Source organism: Phalacrocorax aristotelis, chromosome 2, assembly GCF_949628215.1.
Source record: "Phalacrocorax aristotelis chromosome 2, bGulAri2.1, whole genome shotgun sequence".
Classification (NCBI taxonomy): domain Eukaryota; kingdom Metazoa; phylum Chordata; class Aves; order Suliformes; family Phalacrocoracidae; genus Phalacrocorax; species Phalacrocorax aristotelis.
In genome coordinates this window covers 165,990,470-166,017,919 of record NC_134277.1, presented here as the reverse complement: position 1 = coordinate 166,017,919, position 27,450 = coordinate 165,990,470, and the positions used below count along the sequence as shown (strand labels likewise).

Genomic DNA, 27,450 nt, shown 5'->3' with positions numbered 1-27,450 from the left:
GTGATGTTTGCAGGCACCAAACGTCGGGGTTTCACAACACTACCCTGCCTGGGAGAGGGATTAGGAAACTTGACAGATTTTTTCTTAACTTTTATGGCTTTGTGTTCAGTCTCATTGCAAAAACAACATCCCCATGAACACCAACACAGCGTTACCAGTGGTCCTAGTGGCGTGGGTATTGATCGGTCTTTTAAGTAGTTACAGTGACATAAGCCATTCGTCCCTTCCAGAACAACAGGTAAGGTACCCCACAGAAACTTTAAGCCTTCAGACACAGAGAAAATTAGCTCCTGTGTCAATAGATACATATCTTCCAGGAAGGATGGCGTAAATCCAGTGAGCACAATGGTTGAACCAAAGATAAAGCGGGTCTTGAGAGGCATTAAGTGCATGACCCTTAAAAACAGACAGCTTATCCCCAGATCTATAAGCCACAAAGAACAGATAAGCAGAGAGACAGAGAGAGGCAGAGATAGGCAGCAAAAAGAAAGTAGATTGATTTGAGGAATTTGATGGAAAACTATACCAGAAAAAACATGAATGACACTGAATCACAAAGAACTGGCCAAAAGACCACTATAACACACAACTGTAACTGCTGTTGGGTGTATTTATGCAGAAAGTTGTAAGCAGTAGGCACAGATGTGGATACATTTATATCCTGATTTGTTCTTGTTTGGGGGCACGAGGTTGTTAATATATTGAATTTCCGTAGTAGGTTTATATTGGTGCCTGTATGTACGAAAGGGTAGCTAATGAAATAATCACAGTGAATGATGCATTCATTTAATTTAGCTTTTTCTGCTTCCTAAATATCCACAAACAGCTCATGGACTCATCTGGTATGTTCACTGGAGCCTGGACTTTGCTACCTTTTATTGAACAGTGCTTTTACACCACGCATGGCCCAAAGAGCAGGAGCACTGCTTCCAACATGACACATTCCCAGATGAAGGGCAATCTGAATCTGTTCCTATTTTAATGTAGTTATTATCTTTCCAATTACTTTCTCCTCTATGCACTGACAATCCAGCCCCATTACACCCTGCCAGGACAGTCGCGCAGAGAATATTTCACACAAGGTATTGGGACAAACTTTCTCAAGTCCTCTCTATAATCAACAGAGAGATTAAAGAAGTAAAAGCCCTCTAAGGGGCAAGCTGGAACAACTAAACAAGGCTCCTGTCTCTCTCCAGTAGTTACAGAGGACGCCTAGGGAGATTAAACTCAGCAGGCTAAAATTAGCCTTTGTGAATGAATATACCCTATAGTCTCATTCTTCTTCCCTGGCTGCGTGAGCACACAAATGCTTCTGGAATAAATGCTGGCTGAATAAATTTAAAATTCATTTCAAAGTCTCTTGCTTCTGACATTAAAACATTCGTTTTTAGTAGCATTGCCATCAATAGAGCTCTAACACTGTCGGTGCAGCTGACCGCTAACGGAGACCGTTCTGCTGGGAGACGCTTGGTTTTCTCCCATGCCCGGACAGGAGCTGGGGCAGTTGTGTGCATTTCTTCAGCTCTCCAGGTAATCACACCCAACTATCTACAGCCTGGTTTTGTGATATGTCTATAAAGATATTGCCATTAGAAAGTCATTGTTTTCTGACAGGTGTGACAACAGTAATCATAGCAATTTCCTCTGCTAAGTATAGGGCAAAACCTATCATATCTCTGGTATTATTTCACAGGAACTGTTAGCACTGATTTATTTGTGCCAACCGATCTGCCATATGTGTGCTGGGCTCCTCTTAGTGTTCAACAGGGCTTTTTTTTTCCTCTATTCGTTTTTTTTTTTTTTTCCCCTTATGTTTTTGCATAACTGAACCATACTTCTTGCCTCTGCTAAAGGAAACAGAACGTTTCTTTATACCATCTCCTCAGATCCAAACATCTCCGAGGCCGTTACTCATTCTGATTATCTTCAGATCTACCTTCCAACACGGTTCCCAAGCCCAGGCCAGAAGCGGCTAGCTAAAGGGAATGGGCACCAGAGCTCTCAAAAGTGCTTCCGCACTCTCAGCGGCTGCACTTCGAAAGTAAAACAAAATCATTGAGCACAGAGAAGGCTTAAAAGTGCTGCACACACACACACGGACACGAAAGAGGGGGGAAAAAAGAGAAAAGAAAGAAAAAACAAAGAACATCAGAAATATGACTTTTTTTTCTTTTTGCTTTGTAGGTTTTGTTTTCGAAGTACAACTATGAATGTGATCAATAACCAGCTGCTGTGTATTAAATAAGGTCATTCTGTATGCATTTTAGACTGGAGAGGGAGAGACTGAGAGACAGTAGCCTGCTCTGTTAATCCAATCAACCATTTATTTCAGTGCTGACTTTCAAGTGCAATTATCTTGCTACAGACTCTGCCTGCAGTTTGGGTATTTTCTTGAGTTCTCTCTTTGTAAAGAAGGCATCATCCAGAATAAAGCACTTGCTTGTTAGCAGCTGTTTTAAGCAATGCACCAAGGTCAGTTCTTCGAGTACCTGTTCAACCACGCAGCAGCTGATACCTCTGATCATCCAAACATGCTTAAGTCTCCTCTTATTATCACGACCATGGAACTGCTCCAGCATAGAGATTCCCCTCCTCGCTGCACTGAGGGACCACGCCACTTGGCCATGTCAACACCGCTAATGAAACATGAACTGGTTCCTGTGCTTCTCCCCTGGCTGGATAAGAGCTTGCTTCTACCCTCAGTGTTGCTGCCATCGCTCAATTAAAAACCACTTCCACCAGAACCACTCAATAGTGCAATGACAGGAATATTAAACCTCCCCCCCCGTACTTTCTGCCTGTATCCTCTGAGACCCAGTTTTAGAGCCCAAGGCTTTTGTAGCACTGCAGTGGATAAAGCAGCTTGGACTCTCTGTGCAGCCTGGGAGTGCAGCAAACGAGGCACCAGGTACCCATGCTCCCTCCATTTCATAGATAGGGTATATTTTGTGTCTTCTCCACCAGCCTCCTAAGGTCTCAGGCTCTGCCTGTAGCCATGGTGCAGAGGCACCAGACACCCCTTGCTCTCCATGCCTCTTTGTAAACAATGTCTTCCTTCAAGAATACGACTGTTATTCACAGCGATAAATCAAATGCCATTGATGGACAAGTGAGAGCACACAATGCTGTCTTTCCTAGCAGCAGGTAAGGAGATAGTTTCTCTGACTGCAACAGCAAGCCAATAAGGCAGTGGAAAATAACATACTAACATCAGCAGCCAGGCCGACACATCCGTTTGATTTGTCTCAGAGTGTCAGTGTGCCATTTCTGTCCTTTGCTTGGAGTGTGGCACAGCTCAGGGATAAAGTCTGAGCAGGCTACAAACTCGTTTCCAGAAACAAAGATGAAGGGGGGTCTCATGCTGCTGGAGCCAAAGACAAAATAGCCATTGTCAACAGAGTTTAGAAGTATCCCAACAGAGAGCCCTGCATGGTAGCTGCCGTCCCAGCCAACCCCTAGTGAGATTAGGGGGATAAGAACTGTGGAGTCAGCTCTTCAGTTTACACTACAAAGAAAACCAGGCTTCAGGGATGGAGGTTGGGGTGGTGGCTGTGGAGAAGATAAAGAACATCAGGTGGCATCAGAAATTTTTCTTGCAGAAGAGGTATCTTTACTTACCAGCCCTCCCCTTTACGCATCTATCCATCTACTGAGCTGTTCACTGCTAGACCTCCAAAGATCCTTTCCTTAAAAGTATCACATACCTTTGCTGTCCCTCAGCTACCTGCCAGCCATTAGACATGACTTCTCTGTTACACAGCCACACTTAGCAACGGTAAGTCCCTCTCCGATCCAGCTGCTGTCTCTTAGTGAGAAGAGTCACTTTGCTCTCCCTAATCTTCGGGAGGATACATCAGCCTGGGCTGAGGCCATTTTAACAAAGAGATGAACTTCTAACCTTCCTCCATAGTAACACAGTGCTGCTTCTTGGATCTTTTGTCTCTGCTGCTCTGAATGACAAGGCAGAGAGATGAAACCCACTGGATTTTTTTTTCTTTCATTTTGTTTAAATCTGCTTTTGCTTTTTGTTTGCATCTCCAATCCCTCGGTGCATTCCTTGCCTGGTTATTGATCACAGCCTTGGGTGTTTTTATCTTTTTTTGTTCTTTACTTAGATGTATTGATAAGGCATACCCTGCCCGTTCCTTCAGTTTCTTATCTGTTATTCCATCTTTGGATACAAGTTTGTTAAAAACCAGAATGCCAATAACCATGTTCACCTGTTGAAAGAGAAACAACACACAGTTTTGTTCTCAAGTGGGTCAGGTCAAACTTGATATCACAGAAAGAAAAAACCCAATATTTGGCAAGATAAGTCCTTCCCGTTTCTCCTGAAGCCAGGTAGCACAGTCACACTTCTGCAGGCCACCACCCCTTCGGTCCCCTCCCCACCTCCCCTGGCCATGCATCAGTGAGCTCAGGAGAGCAGAATGCAGCTGGCAGCAGATTGGAGAGGTCTCCATGAATGAGGACAAGACTTTAAAGTGCTCAGATTTCTGCAGGGCTCTTTGAAGCCCAATGAATGCTTGACGTCTAGCAAGGCAAACTCCAGGCACAAGAACAATTTTTCAGGGTAATACAAATAGAAAGTGGCCAGTACAGGGGAGAGCAGTGGGTTGATGCTGGCTACTTCCAGAAGTGCCTTCTGGAGTCTGTGCTACCAAAGCTGCAGGATTAAAAGGACAGGGTGGGGAGGTGCAGACAGCTTGTCATAGTTCTTGTTTGGTGCACCAGCACCGCTGCTTTCAAAATAAGAGGTGGAGGGACAGTGGAGAAAGTAGAAAGATCAGCCACTATGGTGGAGTGTCTTGGGAAATACTGCAGATGGCACAGGACATAGATTAGCTGTCTAGTAATTTCCAAAAATATCCGTGGGCAGGACAACTGCATGCAGTTCTTTGCTTTGTTAGGGTGAGAGCATGGACATTTATCAATCAGGTATAAATATTCATAGTGAAATACAGGCTGTACATAGCCAAGGTCTTGCAAAGTGACCCTAAACTCCTCACCGCCTCTTTCAGACTGCATTCCCTGCTGCCAACTGTATCTGTTTTACAAACCTCATCCAAACCTCAGCCACTGCTGAATGTGAACACATTAGTGACATAAGCATGACCCTCTTCATGGAAGCACAGCAGTGATGGTGGAAAAAAGCAACACTCTCCAGGTTTTGCTGTCAGTGAAACATCTGGTGTTGGTAGAACGATATGCTAGATGCTCTTTTGCATGTGGGGCTTGCAAGAAAATATTTAAGGCCAAATTCAGAGCTGTGCGGCATTATGTGTTAGCTGAGACCCTTGGGGAGTTTAATAAACCCTTGAGAGGTGGCCCTAAGAGACACTTAATTCAACACCTAGGCCAAAGAAAGGGAGATACCTGCTCACACCAAGCCTCCATCTAATTGCCTAAATCACTCTCAAGAATGAGCAGCCTTTCTGAGTTTGTATTGCTGGTTTCAGCAGGACACGACCCAGCTCAATGTGGAGTCCACAGCTGGGAATGAATGGAAGATATCACAAATAGCAGTTATTTTCTTTTGCATCAGCTGCTGGGTCAGTGGACTACTTTCCACAGCTGCGAGTCCATTTCTAGAGCTCACCATGGTATTGTTTTAGAGAAACAACACTGGCAAATCAGACGCAGTAACTCAGCCAAGGATCAGCAGGAAATCAAACCCTAGTTATGCGCTTGGAGAGAAAGAGCGTTTTTAATTCACTGATCCTTCTTCACTGTGCTGGAGGCTGGTGAGTGCGAGAGAGACTTTTCTTTAAGGTGCAGCAAGGCAGTAGGAATGATGGGGTCGAAGTGTGGCAGGCTGGATTGCTCCTGGGGCTGGCCGCAACACAGTGTGTATCCTCATTCATAGATAGCAGGGGAGACGACAGAGAGGCAGCTCTGCAATTGCAGCTCTGCCATTGTTTTAATAAATAAAAGCTATTTTATCCGGTACATTGATCATCATGACTAACATCCTGCTCTGATCCTGGCTCCATTTCTTTACAGAGCCAGGGTTATAACATGGACATGCTTCTAAACACAGCCACTCTTAATAACATGCAATGTGGCTTAACTTCCTTACCTCTGGGATGCTATCCAGAAGCAAAGACACAAGTCTGAGGCTCAGCCCTTGAGATAACCAGTACCTGATGACTGATGACTCTCCATCCTGACTTCCCCATGCCATGAGCCTCTCCCTGCAGTAACCTATTGCCTTCAACCTGCACACAATTATCACCAGGCTGCTTCACCTGAGCTAGATGAATAAACCTGCTGGCAACAGCTCTGCATTTCAAGTTGCTAGGAATTTTCAGACTAAATATCAAATCTTTGCAGCTGTTCAGAGTTAGTGGACTGACTGAAAGTTGCAAATATTGCTGAAGCTGCAGGCCAACTTCATTAAGAATATTATCTTGAGTAAAGATATTCTCCAAGCCAAAGGTCTTTTTCCAGTGTGGAGAATAATAAGGGTGGGTGTGGAAGAAAATGGTTACTACAGGTAATAGAAAAAACACGTTGACAGGAGAACTGTAGTACAGAGATGCTTGAATGGCTTGGGAGGAGTAAGCACAAGTCTAGACTGGCCAGGGCTGAGGCAGAGGTAACAAGCCCAGCTGTAGCCAAGTCAGCTGTGGTGCAAAATCATTTGGGAGTCTATATATCATACTCATCTGAGTTTTGGGTGAGCAAGAGCTTAGGCACAGAGTCAAGTCCCACCTTGATCTGTGCACCCCTGCACAACAGCAGCTGTATTGTCTCTGGAGCAAACTTGTCCTGAGAGCAGCACAGCTGCATATCTCCTGTACAGTCCTGCAAGAGCCTGACTGTCCTTATGTTGAGCCAGGTGGACTGCCCCTCCATCACTGACATGGCCAAGCTGAAACCTGGACAAAGTACACAGGGAACAGACAGTTGTCCAGGCTCGTGGACACTGCATGCTCAAGAACACTGTGGTCAACTTTTGGCTCTGCTAAAATTCTCAAGCGTGAATTTGGGCAATTTATTGAGCTTATCTGTTTCCAAGGTTCCCATTTCTAAAAATGCTTTCAGTCCTTCTTCTTCTCCTTTCCCAAGCTCCTCGGTATATATACCAACTCAGGGAGCAATCACTTCTCACAGTAGCCTGCAATGAGTCAGTCTAAACTAGGTGTGTAGGGTCTCTCTCTAGGTAGTGAATAGAGATGGACACCCCCAGAGATGATTCACCACTTCCTAAGATCAGCTGTATGAGCCACCATTTTCAGGTTTTGACCTCTCTCTAAGGACATCTCAGTTTCCAGCTTTGATGGTGAGTGAAAACTGAGATGCTGAATGGAACCAGGTTCTTGTGTTTTTCTCACACTTTAAAAATGCAAAGGAAAGCTGAAGGATTACTTCGCCTGTTGTTGGCACAACAAAAGCAAGACGGCTTGAGGCAGCAGATTGACTCCCCCTTCTCTGGGCACTACCAAAGCTCCCTCCCTCCTAATCACTGCTGTCTATTGAGCATTCAAGCCACTGAGCCAGAGCTATCGGCTGTTATGTTGTTGGGGCAATGAACTGGTTCATCTGAAAGCACTAAGCTACTTAGTGCTTCTGTCAATTATCCTGGCTATAAAGACAACCCTGACCCCCATCAGCTACATTACTGAGGGAAATCCAACTATCACGTGCCTACAGAAACCTAATGACTGCCTGGCATGAACATCTGCTTGCCCCCCTTCTTTCCTGACTGCTATCTGAAGGCTCAACTATGTGTCGCAGCCCTACGCTAAAGAAAGACCCTAAATGAGACAGACTTTGCTTTATTATTGAAGAGGGGCAACTTCTGGCTTGCCTCCATCATCATGATGAAACCATGTCACCAAGGTGGTTTGGTGTGCAACGATAGCAGTGAGAATAGAGACACAAGACCTTTTGCGTAATTATTCTCCTCTAAGCCTGCTCCTGTTGCGGGGCAGTTAACCCCCCAAGCACTGCGCAAAATGAAAGCCTGATCCAAAAAAAGAAATTGCAAGTGTCAACAATCCTATTTCTGCGGGACCCTTCAGGGCACTTGAGCCTTAGAGGATATACAGCTCCTCTACTGGATAAAACACTGGGTGGGAAAGAAATTGCAGACTGTCACTTGCATGTGGGGGCTCAAATGTGGCATTAAACCCATCTGACATTGCTGCAGGAGGAATTTCCTAGAGGACCAGCAGTTCTCAAAATCCTTGAACCCTGACAGTCAAGATTTCTCATGCCCAGTGAGGCTTCAGCAGCACAGAAGTTTGATGAAAGGTATGTCATCTCTCGAGTGACACCTTCAACTTAAGTAATAACTGGTCAAGACTGGCTTTGGTGCTGTGTTGGAGCCAAGGGTGAGGGGACAGTAGGACAGACTCCCACCATGCATGAGGTGGTGGGACAGACTTTAGGAACATTCACTTTAACCATGCCATCTCTTTGAACTAGAAGCAAACATGATATTTTTAGGGTCACAAAGGATCCCCTTGGCACTGATTTGAAGACCACCATTCCCCCTATAAAATAAGGAAGCTTCTCACATGCACTGGCCATCTGGGACAGATCAGGAACAAATCCCAACTGTGGAGGCACAGCCTGATCTGAAAGCAACCAGTGACAGCAATTGCTAAAGGAGTTAATGTCAGACTTTTCCACCATCATCCTGCACTTCCATCCATATAGGGCAAAACCAAGGTAAAGCATTATTCAGATATCTAGGGGACTCCAGAGAGGACAGAGGTGGAAGGCTGAGAGCTGAGGCATATTATATTTCAGAATCCACCCCATCCCAGATTGCTGGCTTCTAACACTTTGCTCTTTATTCCTGAAGGAGAAAGCTGTTCAAAACATGACTGGAAATAAAGAAGAGCATTCTTGGGTTGAAAGAACAAGGTAAGTGCTATAAGATAAAGAGAAAAAGAAAAAGCTTTCAGCTAAGCTTAAATACCAAAACGACAGCAGCCGCTGGTCCCACGAAGGCATAGAGAAGACCTCCCTCTAACGACAGCCAGCAGCTGGAAAATGAAGAGAGAAAAGAAAGTTACCCAGTGGCTAGCATCACCGACAGGCACATGTTTGCTTCTCTCTGCCTACAGAGTTCTTCTTGGAAGGCAAAATAGTCTCAGACTTTGCAGCAAGCAAGTTTGACTTCCCAATTCTCCTGAACTTGTATAAAGGCTCATTTGCCTCAGGATCTGCCTGCAGAATGGCATTTGACTGTTGACAGAGGAATGCATGCAAAATTGATGCTAGTGCTCTGTTTCAAGCCAGGTTCTGGAAGCAGTTGCATCAGTTTGCTGACAAGATGATGCCCCTGTCCTAGTCACTAAGGCAAAAAAAGCAGAGACAGTGGAAGTTGTCCCTCAATCATTTACTAACCAATATGCCTGCTGGGGGCTCAGGTCCAGGAGTGCAGTATATTTCTTCTCCTGGATCCTGCCTTTGAGCTTGCTGCCATGGGGAAATTTTCCCACAGCAACGAGGTGGGAATTCATAGACTCATAGAATGATTAAGGTTGGAAAAGACCCTTAAGATTACCAAGTCCAACCGCTAACCTATCACTGCCAAGCCCACCACTAAACCATATCCTCAAGCACCTCGTCTACCCTTCTTTTAAATACATCCAGGGATGGAGACTCAACCACCTCCCGGGGCAGCCTGTTCCAATGCCTGACAACCCTTTCGGTGAAGTTTTTTTTAAACTTCCCCTGGAGCAGCTTGAGGCCATTTCCTCGTCCTACACTTGTTACTAGGGAGAAGAGTCCGACCCCTGCCTCACTACACCTTTCAGGTAGTTGTAGAGAGCGATAAGGTCTCCCCTCAGCCTCCTCTTCTCCAGACTAAACAACCTCAGCTCCCTCAGCCGCTCCTCAAAAGACTTGTTCTCTAGACCCTTAATTTACAGCACTCCTTAAGTGGATGCTCGTAAGGAATGAACTGAACTTGTGGGGTGTGGTGCCTCTTCTGAAAACCACCTTGTTCCTTCTCCCTCACACCATGTAACCTGAGAGGGACTTCTCCTTTCTCCACTGACCATGTGTGGAATTTAGGCTCCTAAACTGCCTGGTGCCTACACAAGCTGAGGGGTCTCGTCTGACTAAGTGCTGATACCTGCCCTGTTGGTGCCTACCACAAAGCCAGTCACTCTTGATGACATTTCTAGTCAGCAGAGATCCAACCAAAGAGTCCAGGATGAGGCATCTGCAGTCAGTCAGATGAACCACATCCTGAACTCCATTGACTGCCTTGACCAGATCTTCACCACTTAAGTAGGCAGTGCACCTAACTCAGATGGAGACATTGCTGGGGACATGTATCCCACCTCTCATGTAAACAGTGTGAATATGCTCCAGGTGTCCCCACAGAGCTCCTACTGCACCGTACGTTCACATGCAGATCTCACCGCACACTGACATCCTCATACTGACAGACTTGGTGTGAAAAAACCAGCAACGAGAAGCAGGTGAAATCTCAGCCCACTCCCATCCTCAGAGCTAGTCATCACAGGGTGTCTGGATAGCCCACAGGGGTTTTCAGATTTGACAGTAAAGTCAGGAAGGAAACACTTTTTCACTGTGAGAGTGACCAAGCACTGGCAAAGGATGAGCAGTGGGGTTGTGGAGTCTCCATCCTTGGAGGCATTCAAAAGCAGTCTGGGCATGATCCTGGGCAGTCAGCTCTATATGACTCTGCTTGAGCAGCGAGATGGTTGGACCAGGCGGCCTCCAGAGATCCCTTCCCACCTCAACCAGTCTGTGATGCTGCAACAGTCATGAACAATTACAGCAGCACTGGAGCTGAAATGTTCATTTTGTGGGGAATCCAGCAATTCAGAGCATAGACGCATAAGCTAGGTACTTCAGGGCAAAAGAGGATGCAAATCTACACTGTGTCAGCAACCCCACGGGAAGTTTGAATGCTTTGACATCACAGTACCCTGGAGAAAATATGCCATGAAGTAATCCTGTTTCAGCAGTAAAGTACCGTGCATTTACCACAGAAGAGCAGGCTACCACAATGGAGTGAGGACTTTCTCAAAGCTCTTAACCCAGCTAACCCTGCAGTAATTCAGTTACGTGCCTCTACTCTCAGCAATATGGTTTCATTCTGCATCAGAAGCAAACCAATGTTGCCTTTCAGAACCGCCCAGGAAACAAAACCTTCCTGCAAAACTTTTCAATTTTGTTGATCAGCCTCATATGCTTTTGTATCAATTCTGACTTGCAAAAAATGTTATTTTTGCCCCAAAACACAGAACATTTGGGAAAAGAAAAAAAAAAGAAAGTATTTCAATTTGAAAATTGAAAGCAAGACATCCTGTTTTTCTCTCAGGCCTACATCTTGTTCATTTCTAAATTAAACCTGTAATGTGTTAATTTAATCAATTATGATTCCTTCCTGATAGCAAGTTGCTCTGTCACAAACCAAGCAGCTGTAATAACAAAACAAATAATCAGAGCGGGAGGGAGGGAATAAGAATGAAGCTTTGGAAGGCTGCAATAACTGGAGGTCTCCCTAAATGCAAGGAGAGGGCTAGTGGAACCAGGAGGGCTCCCAAATCCCAGTCCTTGCCCAGAACTTTTTCTCCCATGTTCCATCCTAATTTTGAGACCTTTTTTCCCAGGGTCTCTTCCAGCTGACAGCTCAGCCAAAGAAAGGATCCAACAGTCCTTTACTCCCATTAGCGATGAGGACTTGGTGCAACGAGGGCTCTTGTTCATGTCAGGTCCCTGGCAGCCCCTCTTCCCCTCTGAACATCAGGCTTTCTGAAGGCAAGTTCACACATCACCAAGCACTGGTCCTTATCCCTTCTGACTGCTTGACCTCCCTGCCACAGCACTTAATCGAAGCATTCCCAAGGCTGTCAGAGGTGGTGGCTGACAGCAGGGGAAGGGAAAGGGTGAAGTGATATCTGAGAAGGGGAACCGACAGCAAACCGCAGCAATATATTAGTCTAGTAGAGATGCTTTTAGCCTTGCGTCTACAAGGCACAGAATTATTTGCACTTCACTAAGAGGTTCCCCAGTTCTTGCCAAGGGATCTCTTCACAGATCTCTTAAATAAAATTACCACTGGAAGGGAGTAAGTGAACGGTTTAACAATGCTCAGCAGCTCCAGACTACTATTTCTAAGCAGTGCTTCCCCAACTAACAGCAGCTCTTGTGTTCAACGTGAAAGACCTCTTTGCAAAACATCTGATCCTTTTGTGAATCTGCCATAGCTAAGACGTGAGATGGATGGCTTTTGTCTTGGTCCTGCGAAGAGCTGGCTTCCACCGAGACCTTCTTGACTACACTGTACAGCTCTGCCAGCAACAGGTCTCACCTCGATCGTGTGCAAAATTAAGCAGCCCCAGTGCAACAGCCAACATATTTGTATAACTAAGTCTGCAGCTGGGATTCAGGGCTGTCCCACCTGTGTTAATTTAGAGATTAATATAGAAGCTGCTGAGATACCTATGGGTGACAGAAACCCTGATGCAATGACACACAAGGACCCCTGGAAATTTGCTGTGCCCTGGCGCTGCTCTCAGAAAACTTTTTGTGGGCTCTCTTGTGGGGGAGCGTATGAGTTCCCAGCTACCAGTAGAACCACCTCAATTACTCAGTTCAAGTTTTAGGAGGCAGTTTGTCAAGCTTTAGAGGCCCAGAATCAGTGCCTGGAGTACTGGCTAAAAGGAGATTTATTATTCAGGCATTAAGCCTAATACAAGGAGGTGAGCAGTGGTGAGTCCCCTAAACCTCCATTATCTCTAAGACTTTCTTTGGGACTGGAAGTACGGCCTGTACCCTACCCCACCAGCTCTCCAATCAACTGCAAAATCTCCTTTCAGATACTGTTCAGATAAGAAAAAGGAAAAATCCCCTTGTGTCCTCCTTCCCTCATTGTAGATGGAGAGTTCATAGCACACCAGAAGAAGTGCCCTGAGCAAAAAAAGCCTCTGAGTGAATGGCTGCTGGGGAATCACCACTCACAAATCAACAGAGACACAGTCCAGATCCTGCAGTACAAATTCAATTTTTAATTTGAACCTCTCTCTTCCTTCTCATCTTACCTCTCAGTGGTCCAGTCTGGCCAGCTAAAGGGTAAATACTACCTACCACCTTCCCACACTTAGCACTGTCTCTGATCTCTCTGTGCTGCAGCTTGGAGACATGGCCAAGTCTTTGACTGCTACGACATCTGGATGGCACAGGCCTCCATACTGCTGCTCAGTTGTGTTTTTACTGTTACAGAATAGCTTCATCCCAGGTAAAAAAAACAAAACAAAACAGGGCAGAGCTGGGTAAAACCTCGCTTAGGGCCCAGCTAGACCACCCACAGTTGGCCACCTTGGCATACTCTTCAGATGAACAGTTTCAGGCATAGTGACAGAGACATGTTAGGCATTTCACACATGGTCCCTTCCGCTAGCTTTGCCCTGGGAGTCTGTAACACCAAGATTAGAGCTGCAATCTCTTCAACAGTTGCAGCTGTCCCCAAAATGCTCTCATGACCATGTCCCATAGATGGATGTCAGGGGCTTTTTACCACTGTGAGTGATATGAGGAAAACACTGATGTTGAGTGTCAAATCCTGGGCTCAGCTAAATATCAGAGCCCTGCTTTGCTTTAATGCCCATCTCCACACACACACAAAAAAAACCAACGGTGTTAATGCACTTCTCTTAGGATCCAGAAATTGCAGGGTTGAAAGAAGCTTTGAAAGACACTGTGAGGTCCCTTGTGGTCTGTCACGTCAGCTCTTGCCCCCTGCTTCACAGGGAGGGACGTGTTGCGGCTAATGTCTTTCCTTCCTTCTGCAAGATGGAAACATCATGCCTTGAAAGTCTGCCACTGCACATCTGAAATGCCCTGTGCATGCCCTACACTAACTAGAGGCAAAGGTAAAATAGTTCCTGAGCTCTAGCTCCGAGCTTTGCAACTACCTCACACATTTCTGCAATGGCCAGAAGCCAGCAAACGTCCTGTGACAAGCTTCAATCAGAGTCTGTATTCTGTTTATATGCCTTTAACATTAGAGAGTGTTAAATCTAGGTCTGAACAACCTCAGGTTTTGGAGTTCAGCTCTGAAATTACTGCTGTGTAATGTTGACTTTGTTCTAGAGGAGAGGTAAAACCAAGGACCTCCCCACACATAAATGTAAGAGAGCATTAAAGCCTTTTGAGCAAGAAAACAGGGGTAAATGTGAATGCACTGCAGTCTGTCGAGGCACCCTGCCTAGCTTGGTCCACATGAATATTCGTTATGTGTTTTAAAATGCACTAAATGCAAATGTAACTCTCGTTACAGTGGTGCTCAGCACCATTTTATGTTCGGCATGATGGCTTGTGAACCCACCACACCATCCTGGCACAGCAGCACGCACCCACTTGCCCCTCGCTGCATGGAAGCAGGGCAGGGGCTGCTTAACCAGCACCCATGGGGATGTCCACGCTGCTCGGGGCAGAGATGCTGGCTTGAGCGTGTGACTGCACTGTCTAGCTCTGGCTCTCAGTAAAGCCAACAGCAGGAATGACAGCAAGATGGCAGCGTTAGGAATGTCTGACGGGGCTCTCTGTGGTTGAGAGGAACTGTTGTTCCTCTCATGACTTTGCTGGTGTAACCAGGGTGATGGAATTAAGCAACCATGGATGTTGCTGTACTGCTTGTACAGCCCTACCCAACTGGACATTAAGTCTGGGGACATGGAGTATGCAAATCAGTGTATTCCTTGAGCTGTATTTTAGTCCCTAGGTTATCATTAATGTGAACGAAACAACAGACGATGTGTTTCTGTCAGAAGAGGATGACAAAATGTGCTTTTGGACTGAGAAAATTGGCCAGGACCGCCAAGATTAAGAACCAAGTAGACAAAAGGTAACTCTGGCAGGGGGAGATCGCGACCGCCGACTCACGGACCACCGACCCAAGTAACACCACCTACTCAAAAAAGAACAATGGGAGAGGACAACTGAGCCTGCACAATAATTTACGTGTGAAGCGAGCAAGTTTGTGCCAATCACCAAAGAGAATAATATTGAATATGTATGGATAAAATGAATATGTATATTTTTGGTCTATACAAATCACATGGGAAAGGTGTGTAAGGTGTGCACGTTAGGAGGAGCGATCCTCCATGCATCTGGCGCCATAAATAAAGAACGCGTGCCTTTTAACACTACGTTGGTGTTACGACGTTTATTCCTGATTCCGGTGACACTGGGACTCAACAGCTTTACCACATACTGGACTGCAGCATGGAAGGGGATGAAAAGAGGGCCAAACTGGGCTTGCTGGAGTGTGAAGGTCCCCTGCTATTTTGGTGACAAACACCCTGACAGCAAAGCTAGGAGAAGGTGTCACTTGGGCTGCAGCGCCTGCTGGGAGCACAGGATCCCCTGCCATCCCCCAGGCAGCTGGCCAGCCTGCCGGGCGGGGAGGCAGGCAGCATCCAGCCCTTGGATGCAAGGAGAGACAGAGTCTTTAGGGCTGAAAGGAGTCAGAGGATTAGCAGCAAAAGGAGGAGAGCTGGTGTGGTTAGGCACCCCCTGGGAATGATGGAAGGTCAGCGCAGCCTGTTGGCCACCTCGCCGGTGTGCCAATCTGAGAGCAAAGTGGGAGTCCAGCAGGTTTTGTCACGCGTTGACACCCTTTTGGCTGCAGTCTGGGAGGACTTTGCTCTGGGGCGGGGAGATGTTGGCACGCAGAGGTCCAGGGCAGTGAAATAGGGTGTTCTTTCCTGCACGTTCCTCCCTTCCCCACCCAGGATCTTTTGGGTGGTCAACATTGACCACAAAACTCTGTGGCAGCCCTTAAGCATTAATGGGGAAGTAGCTACTGAGCTTTTTGCACCAATTCCCACCAGTCTATAAAGGAAAGGAAAGGCAGAAATATTTAGGACCTCCCTCCCATTCCCCTGATGCTTATTCGTTATGAATTGTTCTCACGGATTTGCATGGAGTAAAGCACCAGAAACAGCAGAGCCACTGAAAAGCTAAAGGTCATTTGGGATCTCAGTGGCACTTGTGAAAGCCAAGCTGTGTGTTGTCCTCTTCCAAGTCATACAACGAGCACTGGATCCCTCTCCACCAGGACACACTGAAGCCAAGTCTCTTGAGCTCGGGCAGGCAAGTCAGGACAGGTACATCCTGATGCCAGCACAGGCTTCAGAAATTGTATCTACAGATTTGCATTTGACAAACTCTCCCTCCTGAGCCCTCGGTATTGTACAGAAATTTAGACTGCAAAGCAAATGGGGAATGCTGCTTTGCTCTTTTAATACCTTCCTGCAATCAAAAGGCAAACCCCGGACCATTTGGTCGTGGGTGTGCAGAATACGGTGGGAATTGAGAAAGAGCAGGGACTCCACATGACATTTTCTCAGCGGACCTATCAAACCCTCATCTGTTGCTGGCCACATCTCCAGCTTTTGTCTTAAACATTGTTCATGTGGAATGAAAACCACTAGCCAGGAAGGTTCTGGATAATGACGGGATGCAGTAGGGAAGGGCCTGATTTATTGCTACATAAAATATTATCCTTTGGCTGCCACTACGTATAAAATTTCTAAGCTGTCTTCTTCACAATACAGTGAAAAAATAATATTTTCTTTTTCTTCTTTTCTTTTTTTTTTTTTAAGTTGTACTAATGCTCAGCTCTGAGTGATTCCAGCCTTGCCTTAATGTATTTTTTACCTCTGCACAGTCTTATTCTGTTATTTCTACTCTGCCTTCCTTCCCCCATTACATGCAAATAAAAGTTTCCTAAAGGCAAATCTTCCGGAATTCGGAAAACAGGGAAATTCAGATTGCTATCAAAACCTTCATTTGAAGAACTCATGCTCATTCTCATGCCTAAAACTGAGATGAGCTATTTTGAAAATCTGGGACCAATCAAGCAATCCATTAAATAGATAAATGCAAAAGCTTTTTTTTTTTTTTTTTAGAAAAAAGCATCATAAACTTTAAATATTCCACATTTTCCCCTAAAAATAAATTAAAAAAAATTCTAGGTAGGAAGTACTTAGATCAGAGTGATGTCATATATGCAACAGTTAAATCTAACTAGTCCCTATGAATTTATTTTTAAAGGAATACACAATGCACCTCGGCCAGCTGATGGCTTGAGGAGGCAGGGAGGCAGCACGGCTCCCTCCTCTCCCATCGACCCTGCTTCCCTCTGCCATGGGCAGCACACCACAATTTAGCTCCTGCCCTGGCTCCTGTGGGTCAGTGACTGGATTTTGACAAAAAGGATGGAGGATGAGACAGGAAAAAAAAGGAAGCAGAGCTCCTTTACTCACTAGTTGACGGTGCCGTACCCCTTGGCTTTAGTAAATCCCACGGAAATGGCAACCACCAAGGCGGGGAGCCCTGCAGAAATGGAACAAGAGAAAATTGGTCATTTAAGCATATGTGCAGCTCTTCTCCCACTCAACCGCATAATATACCCCATTCTTCCCAGTGCTACTCTAGCACCATCTGTCCCAGCCTGGGTCTTTGGCAGAGACTCAATTCGGGACCTTCAGAGCCAAAAGCATGAACCCTTGTTACCTCTGCTAATGAAGTAAATGCCATCAGCTGTAATCAGCTCATATCCTGCTGTGGTCTCAGCAGTTGTGTGGGGCTGACAGTACATGCAGATGCATAAAATATATTTACTTTATTCTTAGGTACACAGGCTGGCCAGGAATACATAAAAGTGTCTCCTGAAGATGGAATATTCAGCCATAACCCAACTCAAAGAAGCAAGCAAGGAGAAGATTAAGGGCTACGTTTGCTCTTAACATAACATATGATGACCAACCCAGGTTCAAATCTTGCCTCAAATGAGACAGAAAAGGAAATGGAAACTGAGTTCCCTCTATATCAAACGGATCCCCTAAGTGCTGGCCCATGACCTATAAGAGAGCAGGTCTCAACAACCGTGGGAAAGAGCATCAGAATATCAGGTCTTTCTACAAACCAGGATACTACTTCTCTTGCCAGAGATCTTTTTGAGTCCAAAAAGGGAATAAACTAAGAGAAAGCAGTTGCCCTTGAGAAGACACCCTTCATTACAAGTGTTGCAAAGGATGAGCAAGTAATTCTGTGGTTGGGATGCCACAACGTACAAAGTACAATTTATCTTTAGAGTGTCACAAGCTAATGGTGCCAGCATGGGATGTCATTTCAGGTGCATAAGGGGATGAAGCTACAGCTTTCACCTTGTTGCTAGAAGCTCCCATAAAATTAGAGCGAGGAGTATAAAGAAAACCTGGTGGTTATTGTGCAACCTGATGGTTATTGGCCTAAAACTCATAAAAAGTTCTGAAATTATTGGGTCCTTGAACACCTAGGCAGAATCAGAACTAGCATAAGACACTACATCTTGCTAATAGTCTTCTGATCCTTCTTAGCCCTGCCATGATAAACAGCTCAAGGATCTATGGAGGAGATTGGGTACTTTTCTGGTTCAGTAGCTCCAGCCCAGCTCTCTCCTTTCCCTAAAGAAATGCCTGGGTATCAGCTAGTAAATTCTGGCTCTTCAGCTACAGAGGTCTCCATGTGGCTTTTTATAGCCCTCCTCCTTGTGACATGATGAATTAAGCTGTCTCAATGCTAAAGATGGGCAAATCCCATTAAGAATTAGCAGGATCAGTAGCCAGCTAGGATTAGTGCTTCTTGACAAGACCCTAATTCGTGTGCTGTAGAGGTCACGGCAGGTGGCTGCAGAAGATGCTGTAGATCAAAGGGAGGTGCAGACACAGCATCTAAACAATAACCCTGCTGGCAAGGCGATCACTCAGCAATAGAAATCATCACAAGGTTGATTAATAGTGATCATCTGCAGTCAGCTGGGAGGTGTAAGGCCGAGTTGGCTGGAATATACAGCATTTAAGAGTTATCCTAAAGGGAAGTGTTTCTCTTCCCGTATGAGATTTCCAAGTACAGCTCATGTTTGAATGGTCCAAAACCAACAGGAAGTGCGTTTAAGAGATTTTTTTTTTCTTTTCTTCTTTTATTCATAATTGACTATTACTCTTCTTGCTTAGCCTCCTTCACACCTCATCTGGATGTACCCTGGGTGCTGTATTCACTATGATGCCATCAATATGGCATCCCATGGCAACCACACTAAGAAACCACATGTGAAAGAACTTCTTCAGGAGTAGAGCTTGATGCAAGAGGCCCTGTGAAAGAGGAAAGTTGGCTAAGACTCCGCCAAAATTAGCACCTTGTTCTTTGCAAAATGCTTCTCTTAGACGTGATAATTATGCAGAAATACAGACTCAGGCTGTGAACTTGTCAGCTTACAGGGACTGGCTCGTATCAAGCCCAAGTAGGAGCCCCAGCTTGTGCTGAGAACGGATCTGTACAAAGAGCATTTCCAGAAGGTGGTAGCTATGCCATGGTAGCTAAGCCGAAGAGCATCGTAATGAGGAGTGCTGCACTGCTCTGCCTTGGGAGGGCTGTTAATGGTCTAATCACAGATGTGATTAGATTGGAAAGAATAATCAACACTTTTAATCTATTTTTTGATTATTTGAAAGGAAGTTATTCCTAACTAGTCTGTTCCATATACTGTGTGTGGTTTGTATCAGCCTTCTAGGCAGTCACTCATGCTACATAATCACGGGCAAGGTTTCAAGGGCTTTCTGTAGAAAATGAATCTTACATTCACAATGCCAAATAAATAGATTAAAAAGCTGCTTCAAAGAGTTTTGTACCTCCAGGCCAGAGGAGCATCAGGTCCTGTCTTTATCATGTCCCACTAGAAAAGATTGTTTGCTAATAACTACCAAGAGCCATAATAGTTATGAATAACTAATGACCCACTCGGAGCCTGAGCTATGGCAGCATTAAAAATCCAGTCATGGAAGCTACGACATGGTCGTAAAAAGACTGACAAAATTATTTCTTCTTTACTGGGACTAAATATGATGTCTGAATTGTTTCTAGGGAACACTTTGTCTGTTCTAAATAATAATAATAAAAAATTCTAATTGCTAAAAACTCTTTTCTGGAAAGACAAAGTTGCATACACAAGAGGAGAACAAAAAAACAGGGAATAAACCTCACTGCTGATAAAAACCACTGTAGTTTCAATGAGCTACAGCTGAGAGCAGCTGAGAACTTGGCAAAGATGTCTAGAACAAGGGCTTAGAGAAATGCTAATACACAAAGGGGGAAAAGGGGGAGAATCAGCCCATGACAAAGTGAATTGTGCTAATTATTTCAGATTATGCTCTTTACAATATATTTTCATCCTCTTTCCTCTTAGAAGTGCCATTAATCCCAGCTCTACAGCTGAAGTCTAGCAGGATGCTAAATATTGGAAACTCCCTTGCTGCCACAAAAGGCAAGAGTGTTCTTTATTTCTTGTCCTAACCTATTCCAAATGGTTATTATGCATCATTTATCAGCCAGTGCATCCTAGCTCAGAGACTACTTTTTACTAGCAGTGCAAATTATGCTTCTACACATGTAGGGTGGGTTTTTTTTAATCTGTACGGACTACAAATGTGAATGTCGCTCGTCCAAAAATCCCTTGGCTAACACGCCCATCTGTCCCAGCTGTTACAAATCAGAAAAATCCCTTTTCATTACCTAGAAAAGCTATTAGTCTCTTGTATTTGATATCCCTGATGTTCCTTGAATCACAGAATGTTGGTGTATAAACGTATGCATGAACACACACAGGCTCATGCAGCCTGTGCTTTGCACGTATGTGGCTACGCTCCTGCTACACACAAACACTATATTTTAATACCACAATCTATTTTCTTTCGTAAGCAAAAGCTAGGAGTGAAAACTTAAAGGGATGCAGGTCCTGGAACAAGGACGGCTCCTGATGTGCCAGAATAAATCACATCAGGGTGCTTCGTAAGCATCAGAAATATCTTGCCTGGGGTGAAATGCTTGGCTTCAGTAGTACAACGAGACACTAATACAGCTCAGATGCACAAGGTTTTCTCTCTCCCTTTCTCTTCTTTGCTTGCTCGCTTTTAAGCAATTTTTTGTTCAGTTGCTCCTTTCAAACACACACTTGTTATTGCTTTGAAAGCCCAGGTCATGGGCTTGTGTTTGTTTTCTATTACAGAATGCATCATTTAAGGCGAATAAATTAAACATACGGAAGAGGCAGAGGGAATAAAATTAGTTACAAGCATCTGTACCAGTCTCATAGTTTATTTGTCTAGGAAAGGCCCTGCTGCCATGGTGACGGGATTTCAGAGCTTGCTTCACTCCGGATTGCACATGGAAGGAGACAGCGAGAGAAGGAAAAGGAGAAAGCAAGAAAGAGGCCCAAACCCCGGAGGAACCACCCCCAGTACACCCTCTGAAAACTCAGCCCCTCTTGACTCATCTGTTTTGGGTGACCCTTGGGTGCACTGGGCAGCAGGCAGGATTTATGGGTCTCGCTCCTGCTATTCTTAACCATCTCAGCCATTCTTGACACCCCTGAAAAGGTCACAAGCACCCTCTGCCAAGCCTTCAGCAGAGCATCAGTCCTTGTAGCCCCGACCCTCTCTGCTCCTCATCCCGGGGGGTGGGGAGAGCACTTCCCCCCGCCCCGGGGGAGCTGCTCCGCAGACCCAGGTTCCTCACCCCATCCGAGACACAAGAAGCGCTTGCGGATGATGCGGTTCCGTAACCGGCCCGTCACGGCCATGTAGGACTGCCAAGCCTCGGTCAGCACCCAGCAGAAAGAGGAGAGGAAGAAGAAGTGCAAGAAAGCTGCCACCAGCGTGCATATCACCTGGAGAGAGGAGGAAAGGAGGACACGTGAGAGGAGCAGCAGGCGGAGAGAGCAGTGCATAGGAGAGCAGAAGGTGCGGGGAGATGCTTCCAAACCAGGCTCTGGAAGGAAGGTCATGGAGATCAGGACACAAAAAGGCATTTTAGGAGGAGGCAGTGTCCCCCCCAAGCTTCGACCTAGCAAAGGACCAAAGCATTTTCTTCAGATTTAAGTGTTGGTATTTGAGGATATGGTTTAGTGGTGGACTTGGCAGTGATAGGTTAGCGGTCGGACTTGATGATCTTAAGGGTCTTTTCCAACCTTAACGATTCTATGATTCTATGAAATCGGCTGCTCTTAAGTGTGACCTCTAAGATAAGCCCACAGTTAACACTTCTGCTGAAGTTTGAGCTCACGTCCCATCCTGGTGCTTTCTTGGGGTCAGGCAGAAATATTTATTTTCCAACTGATGAAAATCATTGCCATGATTCTTTTGGGGAGGACAGAGCAGTTAGTAAGCCATGCACTAATCTCAGCTCAAAAGGTTTGTAAAGCACCATGTTGCTGGCAGCTGAGCCGCAGAAATGAAATCAGAGGAAGGTAATTTAGACGGTGTCCTTGCCAGGGAAGGATTGCTGAGTGAGAGTTAAGCCATGAGAGCTGGGTGAAACCACGGCTGCCAAGGGCTGGTAGGGACTGCAAACATGAGAGGTGCAGAGTTGTCCAAGAGCATATAACTACTAGCAGACAGGAAAGAAAAAAGAAAGGGGGGAAAAAAAACAAAAGAAACTACATTAGAAGGAATTTCGTAACAGTGAGCTCTGCTACTTGGTGGGGAAATCTCTCAAGGGAAATGCAGGGAGCTTAAGCCATTTAAAATTAAACTGGGGAAAGTACTGGCAAATGCATTATGAAGAACAATCCCGTAGTGCCAGGGAGATGGACTGGAAAGCTGACAAGCTCGTCTTTGTTTTTAACTCAGCAAGGCCAAATCTTTCATTGGTGCAAATTGGTGCCGCTCTGTTTAACTCTGCCAGAGCTGTGCTTCATTTCCACCATCTGCGAGTTGGAAACCGTGAATCAATGTACTCAAGAAGAAAATGATGGAAAGAAACTCCAGTGGCTCCCAAGGAGAAGCAAGAGCGAATAGACTTTAAAAATGTCTCTAGATGAAAAAATGACTTAAAGCATTTGGGGTGGGGGGGAGGGGTTTTATAACGAAGAATTTGTCTGCTTTGAGTTATATCAGGAAACATGGGCTTGGGGTTTACGGTCAATGAACCTTCCTCTTTTTTCATCCACCAGCATCTTTTAACACAGAGTTCTCATGCACGGAGTGTCTTTTGTCATGATTTTGTGGGATTGCTCTGGATTCATACACTGGCACAAATTGATGTTATCAGAGGTTGTGAATAAATGTAAGACTGTGTGTTCTTTGAGACAGGGACTGTCTTTTTGCTCTGTATTTGTATTTGATACCCAAACCCTTGGTATTCTGCCTATAACTGGATGTTGGATGATAGTTCAGTAAAAATAACGCAGCTCAATATGATAATTTCAAGTAATTTTTACATTTTAAAAGAATCTTAAAAAGGTGGTTGCTATTCATCAGCTTACAGACCTACACAAACCAGGTACAAACACAGCATGTTTTCTGGAATGTATTTTAAGAGACTATTATTTTAGAACTTTTTTTTTGCTAACATCAGATACAACACTTCATTTCACCATTTTGATTTTGTTCTGCACCAAGAGGGTCCTGCCCAGTTTGCCAGCAGTTTGTAAAGGGGAGGGAAAAACTTTGCTTTCCAATTTTACACCAGAGAGATAAATTTTCTCGATATTTTCTTTGTTTCAATCAGGTAGCTTTGATAGAAAGGGAAGCAGAACAGAGATGGGGAGCACAACAGAAATATGCATGTCTCAGTTGGGCCAGTATAAACCCATTGCCTCAACTGAAACCAGGCTGTGAGTTTCACCAGCTGATGGGCAGGCACATATTTGCTTCTGCTACCCCTGCTGCAGGTTTTTCCTTCCTTGCAAGGAAAAAAACAATCTCCACGAAGGCCTAAGCACAGGGATATGATGTCCCAAGCTGCCACAGAAAGATCTAGCAGAGCTTGTCAGTCTGTCAATGCCATTAGCCCTTGTCTTGCTTTAAGAGGAGAAATCTGTTTCCTTGCAGCACGTAGCCATGCCTCTGAGATATGGCCAGTTCGTGCCGCATTCATTTCTTTTGTATCATGTTATTGCTGACTGTAATTTTTTAGCTTTTTCCCAGGCCTTTCATCTTCAAAAACCTTAGCAAATCCAGGCATGGAGTCTTGCCTTTGAGGTTACATGGATGGAAATCAAGGGAGAATTTGGCATTTCCGGGGAAACTAATACCGTAGAAATTCTCCAAGAGTAACTGCAATTATAAATCAATCACTAACATTTTAAGACGCCCCATTATCAATAATTGAATGTGAATAAATTCCTAATTTACACCCCTTTGTCTTTTCTCTGTATAGTTTTCTTTCTCTGTTTCCTGCCAGAGACTGTTTACTAGATGGCTGAGCGGAAATCCAAGAACAACCTTTCTATTTATGGTGTTTCATGCATATGTATGTGCAAAGAGCTAATCTGCCTCTTGCAATCGCAGCCGGGAGCTTTGAATCCCCATGAACAGCTCTGACATTGAACACCCAGAGTAATGTGAGAAAAAGCACGAGGGAGAACCTGGGCTCACAACGGTGCTCTGAGGAGGTGGGAAAGGGTGAAGACATCCACCTCCTGTCCTGGGGTGAATAAGACTAACAAAAGAGGAGGTCCAGCCATGGTTTGCCTCCTTGAGTGTTTCTTTCTATGGAAAGAAGCTCCTAGCACACACCTGGGGTTACAGACAACGCACCCAGGGAAAGATAACACTTGGCTCACCCCTTCTCCACCTCTTGCCTTGAAGAAAACCATGTTGGCCGTGAAAGAAAGCTTTGTTTTGCAAATTTAATTTCTGAAGGGCGCTTGTTTAATAGGAGCAGAGCTGGCTGGCTGCATCTCTCCACACTTCTCTACCCACGTCTGACTCAAGCAGCTGTAAAGCTTTCCCTAAAATATAATCTAGCCCTAACCCAAAGGGCCCTCCATAGAAATGAGTTTCTGTGATTCATTAAACCCTGGGGCTTCTCTGCAGAAATGCTTCCAAAATTGACAGCATGCTCTGGCTGCCAAAGTAAATGCTCAAAAAAACTGGCTGGTCACTGGTTACTGTTAATTAAAAACTAAATTTTGACTTCTGATTGCGGCTTTGGCAGCAGGAGTAGTGGAGGACACTTCTTGCCTCACTTTTCTGCTTAGTGGAGGTAGAACGGTTGGAGCTCTTGGGGAGACAGGAAAACGTATAACAGGAAAATACTAATGATGAGCAGTGATTTGCTACACCAGACACAAACAGGGAAACTGTAAATACTTTAGCTGGAGAAAAGTCATACAGGCAACAGGTGCTTCTCCAGGTGGGTCTGTAACATGGGAATGCGAGTACGTGCAACCAGTGCGCATGGCTTGAAAATTCACGTCACGTCTTGCCTTTACTGCTCAAGTCACGCTGTCATCTGCAGTGAGTCCCTCGCAGCCCCTGGCTCTGCGGCGTGCACAGCGCATCTGGCAATGCTTCCTACCCCAAAAAAGGTGGTTTTTGTGGCTGTGTTCATTAACATCTGCTAAGCGCTTTAAGCTTGGAGTATAAAAGTTGCTGGAGAAATAAATGTAAAGCTGAGGTGTTGGTGTTCGTGGTTTTTTTTTTTTAAAAGCCTTTTCTCAATCTGTCTTTTGTTGTAATTTTTGGAAAATAAAATCATTAAAGCCTTGCAAATAACCATGTTTCTTCACTGTGCCATGTGCCAGCTACTCTAGGCAGATATTCAAAAATACCACATTGGTTTTAATCAAAGCCCCGAGGATGCTGACAAATTATCAAAGAGACAGCGAGAGAGAAAATTGAAATCTGCCATTTAGTCGTGTCTTTGACATGTCGCTAATTAACAGATGGAGGAAAAATGAGGAAGTGCTGCCTGAATGGATCATTTCAGTGCTAAATCAGGGGAAAAGCAAACAAACAAACAAAGGCCAACTGATCTCCTACCTTATTCCGTGTCTGGGTCTGTCCGATCAGGATGAGAGCGTTGGAGGAGATGATGGATAGGCAGAAGTTGATAAGAATGACAGAGCGCTCTGAGCGAATATACCTGCAGCAAGAGAAGAGGGGGAGGGACATCCACCCTGTTACAACGTCATTAAGTTACCTCTGAAAAGCATCAGCCAGGTGCAGGTTGCACTGGGCCTGGCTCTACAGAAGGCCATGGTAAGAGATTGCCCATTTCCTGCTGATCTTGTATGTTAAACAGACAAGAGCAAGGGGGAAAGGGAGGGGGAAGAGCTTGGGTGTAGTGCTCAGCCCCCAGATCTCTCCATCCTCCCCCATCAGTGACGGAGTTATGAGCATAAGTCAACAAACTAGGGGCCAGCCTGGTCCCTAGTCTGAGCTGCTCCCGAAAAAGTAGAGTGCTGCAAGTCTTCTTCAGCTCTGCTTACTTGAAAGGGGACTTGAAAGGGCACTTAAAAGAAAACATACAGGCAACACATGGAAAGATTCCCAAATAAGAAGAGCCACAGGCATGCTGGCAATGAAAGCAGATTACGAATGCATGCACCTTCACAACAAAGTGTTTGTGATTCAGCATTCCCCTTTGTTTAACCTCACAACCCATCCTGAAGTGAGAAGTAGTTGTGGCTTTTTTTGGTTTGGTTCCCCCCCCCCCCCCCAGACTGAGAGGTTTAACAGTTCTCAAAACTAGGCCAAATACCTAACTGCAGCTGTGGTTTTGAGGCATTAAGGATCCAAGTTGGGAAGCCGTTGCCTTGCAGGCTTCAGCACCTTGCAGGAGCAAGCTATTTCTCATTTCTGATTTGCAATGTGCAGCACAGCACCAACTTGCTGCTGAGGTATGTGCAGGACAATTAATTAAATCACTGGTTACGGACGAAAATTTCTTTCAAGGCACTTTTATGCCTTCAAGGGAATTGCAAAAGTGCAAATCCTGAAGGGTTGACTCGGGACTTGACCATACCAACACTCCTGTGAATACACGTGAATGATCTCAGTGATTTGGCAAGTGCCCTGCCTGAATACTGGATGAGTGAAGAGTAGACACCGACGCTTATAGAAATTAGAAACAGATCTATTAATCAAACAGCTCATCCCTGGAGGCTAATGCAGGATTATTTCCAATATTCCAGCACATCAACTATTTATATTGGGAATTTAATTTCATTAACTAATTTTAGTAAGAGTGAGTTGGTTGTGATTTGGCTGCAGAGTTTTGAGCTTCCAACTAGGTGGGCAGGACGAGGTTACTGTATGTGAGTGTTCTGCCAAGGGCAAATCTGTCAAATCTGTGCTTTAGACCTACTGAAGGCTGCAAAACTTTGATTTTAACTTCCCTCTGAGTTTTCCCTTCAGACAAACATGAACATTGAGGATATGCTTTCCTGAATACAAAAAAGTCACTGATGCAATGTAGCCTGAACTTATACTTAGTCTGTTGGAAATCTAGTTTATAGGTAGTCCTCCCTGAAACTCACAGAACCCCAGAACAGACTACAAAATTTAGGCTCCCAGCTCAGCTAGAAACTGGATTGACTGCCTGCAAAATGAACGTCTGGTTCCTTTCATGGACAATCTGATCCCAGATATCCCCATCTCACTGGGCTCAATACAATGCTCT

The 27,450-nt window shown here is 45.0% G+C and overlaps 1 protein-coding gene across 4 annotated transcripts in view; it reads right to left on the bottom strand.

The window, feature by feature from the left end:
* ADGRB1 (adhesion G protein-coupled receptor B1) overlaps positions 1-27,450 on the bottom strand; it is a 286,873-nt gene that overhangs the window by 37,069 nt on the left and 222,354 nt on the right. For all 4 annotated transcript variants that reach the window (XM_075085936.1, XM_075085937.1, XM_075085938.1 and 1 more), the window contains exons 20-24: positions 25,809-25,911; positions 21,559-21,709; positions 17,271-17,340; positions 8,933-8,999; positions 4,135-4,220 (exon numbers count right to left, since the gene is read on the bottom strand). In XM_075085936.1, coding sequence (XP_074942037.1) covers positions 4,135-4,220; positions 8,933-8,999; positions 17,271-17,340; positions 21,559-21,709; positions 25,809-25,911 — 477 coding nt within the window. The remainder of the gene's footprint in view (positions 1-4,134; positions 4,221-8,932; positions 9,000-17,270; positions 17,341-21,558; positions 21,710-25,808; positions 25,912-27,450) is intronic.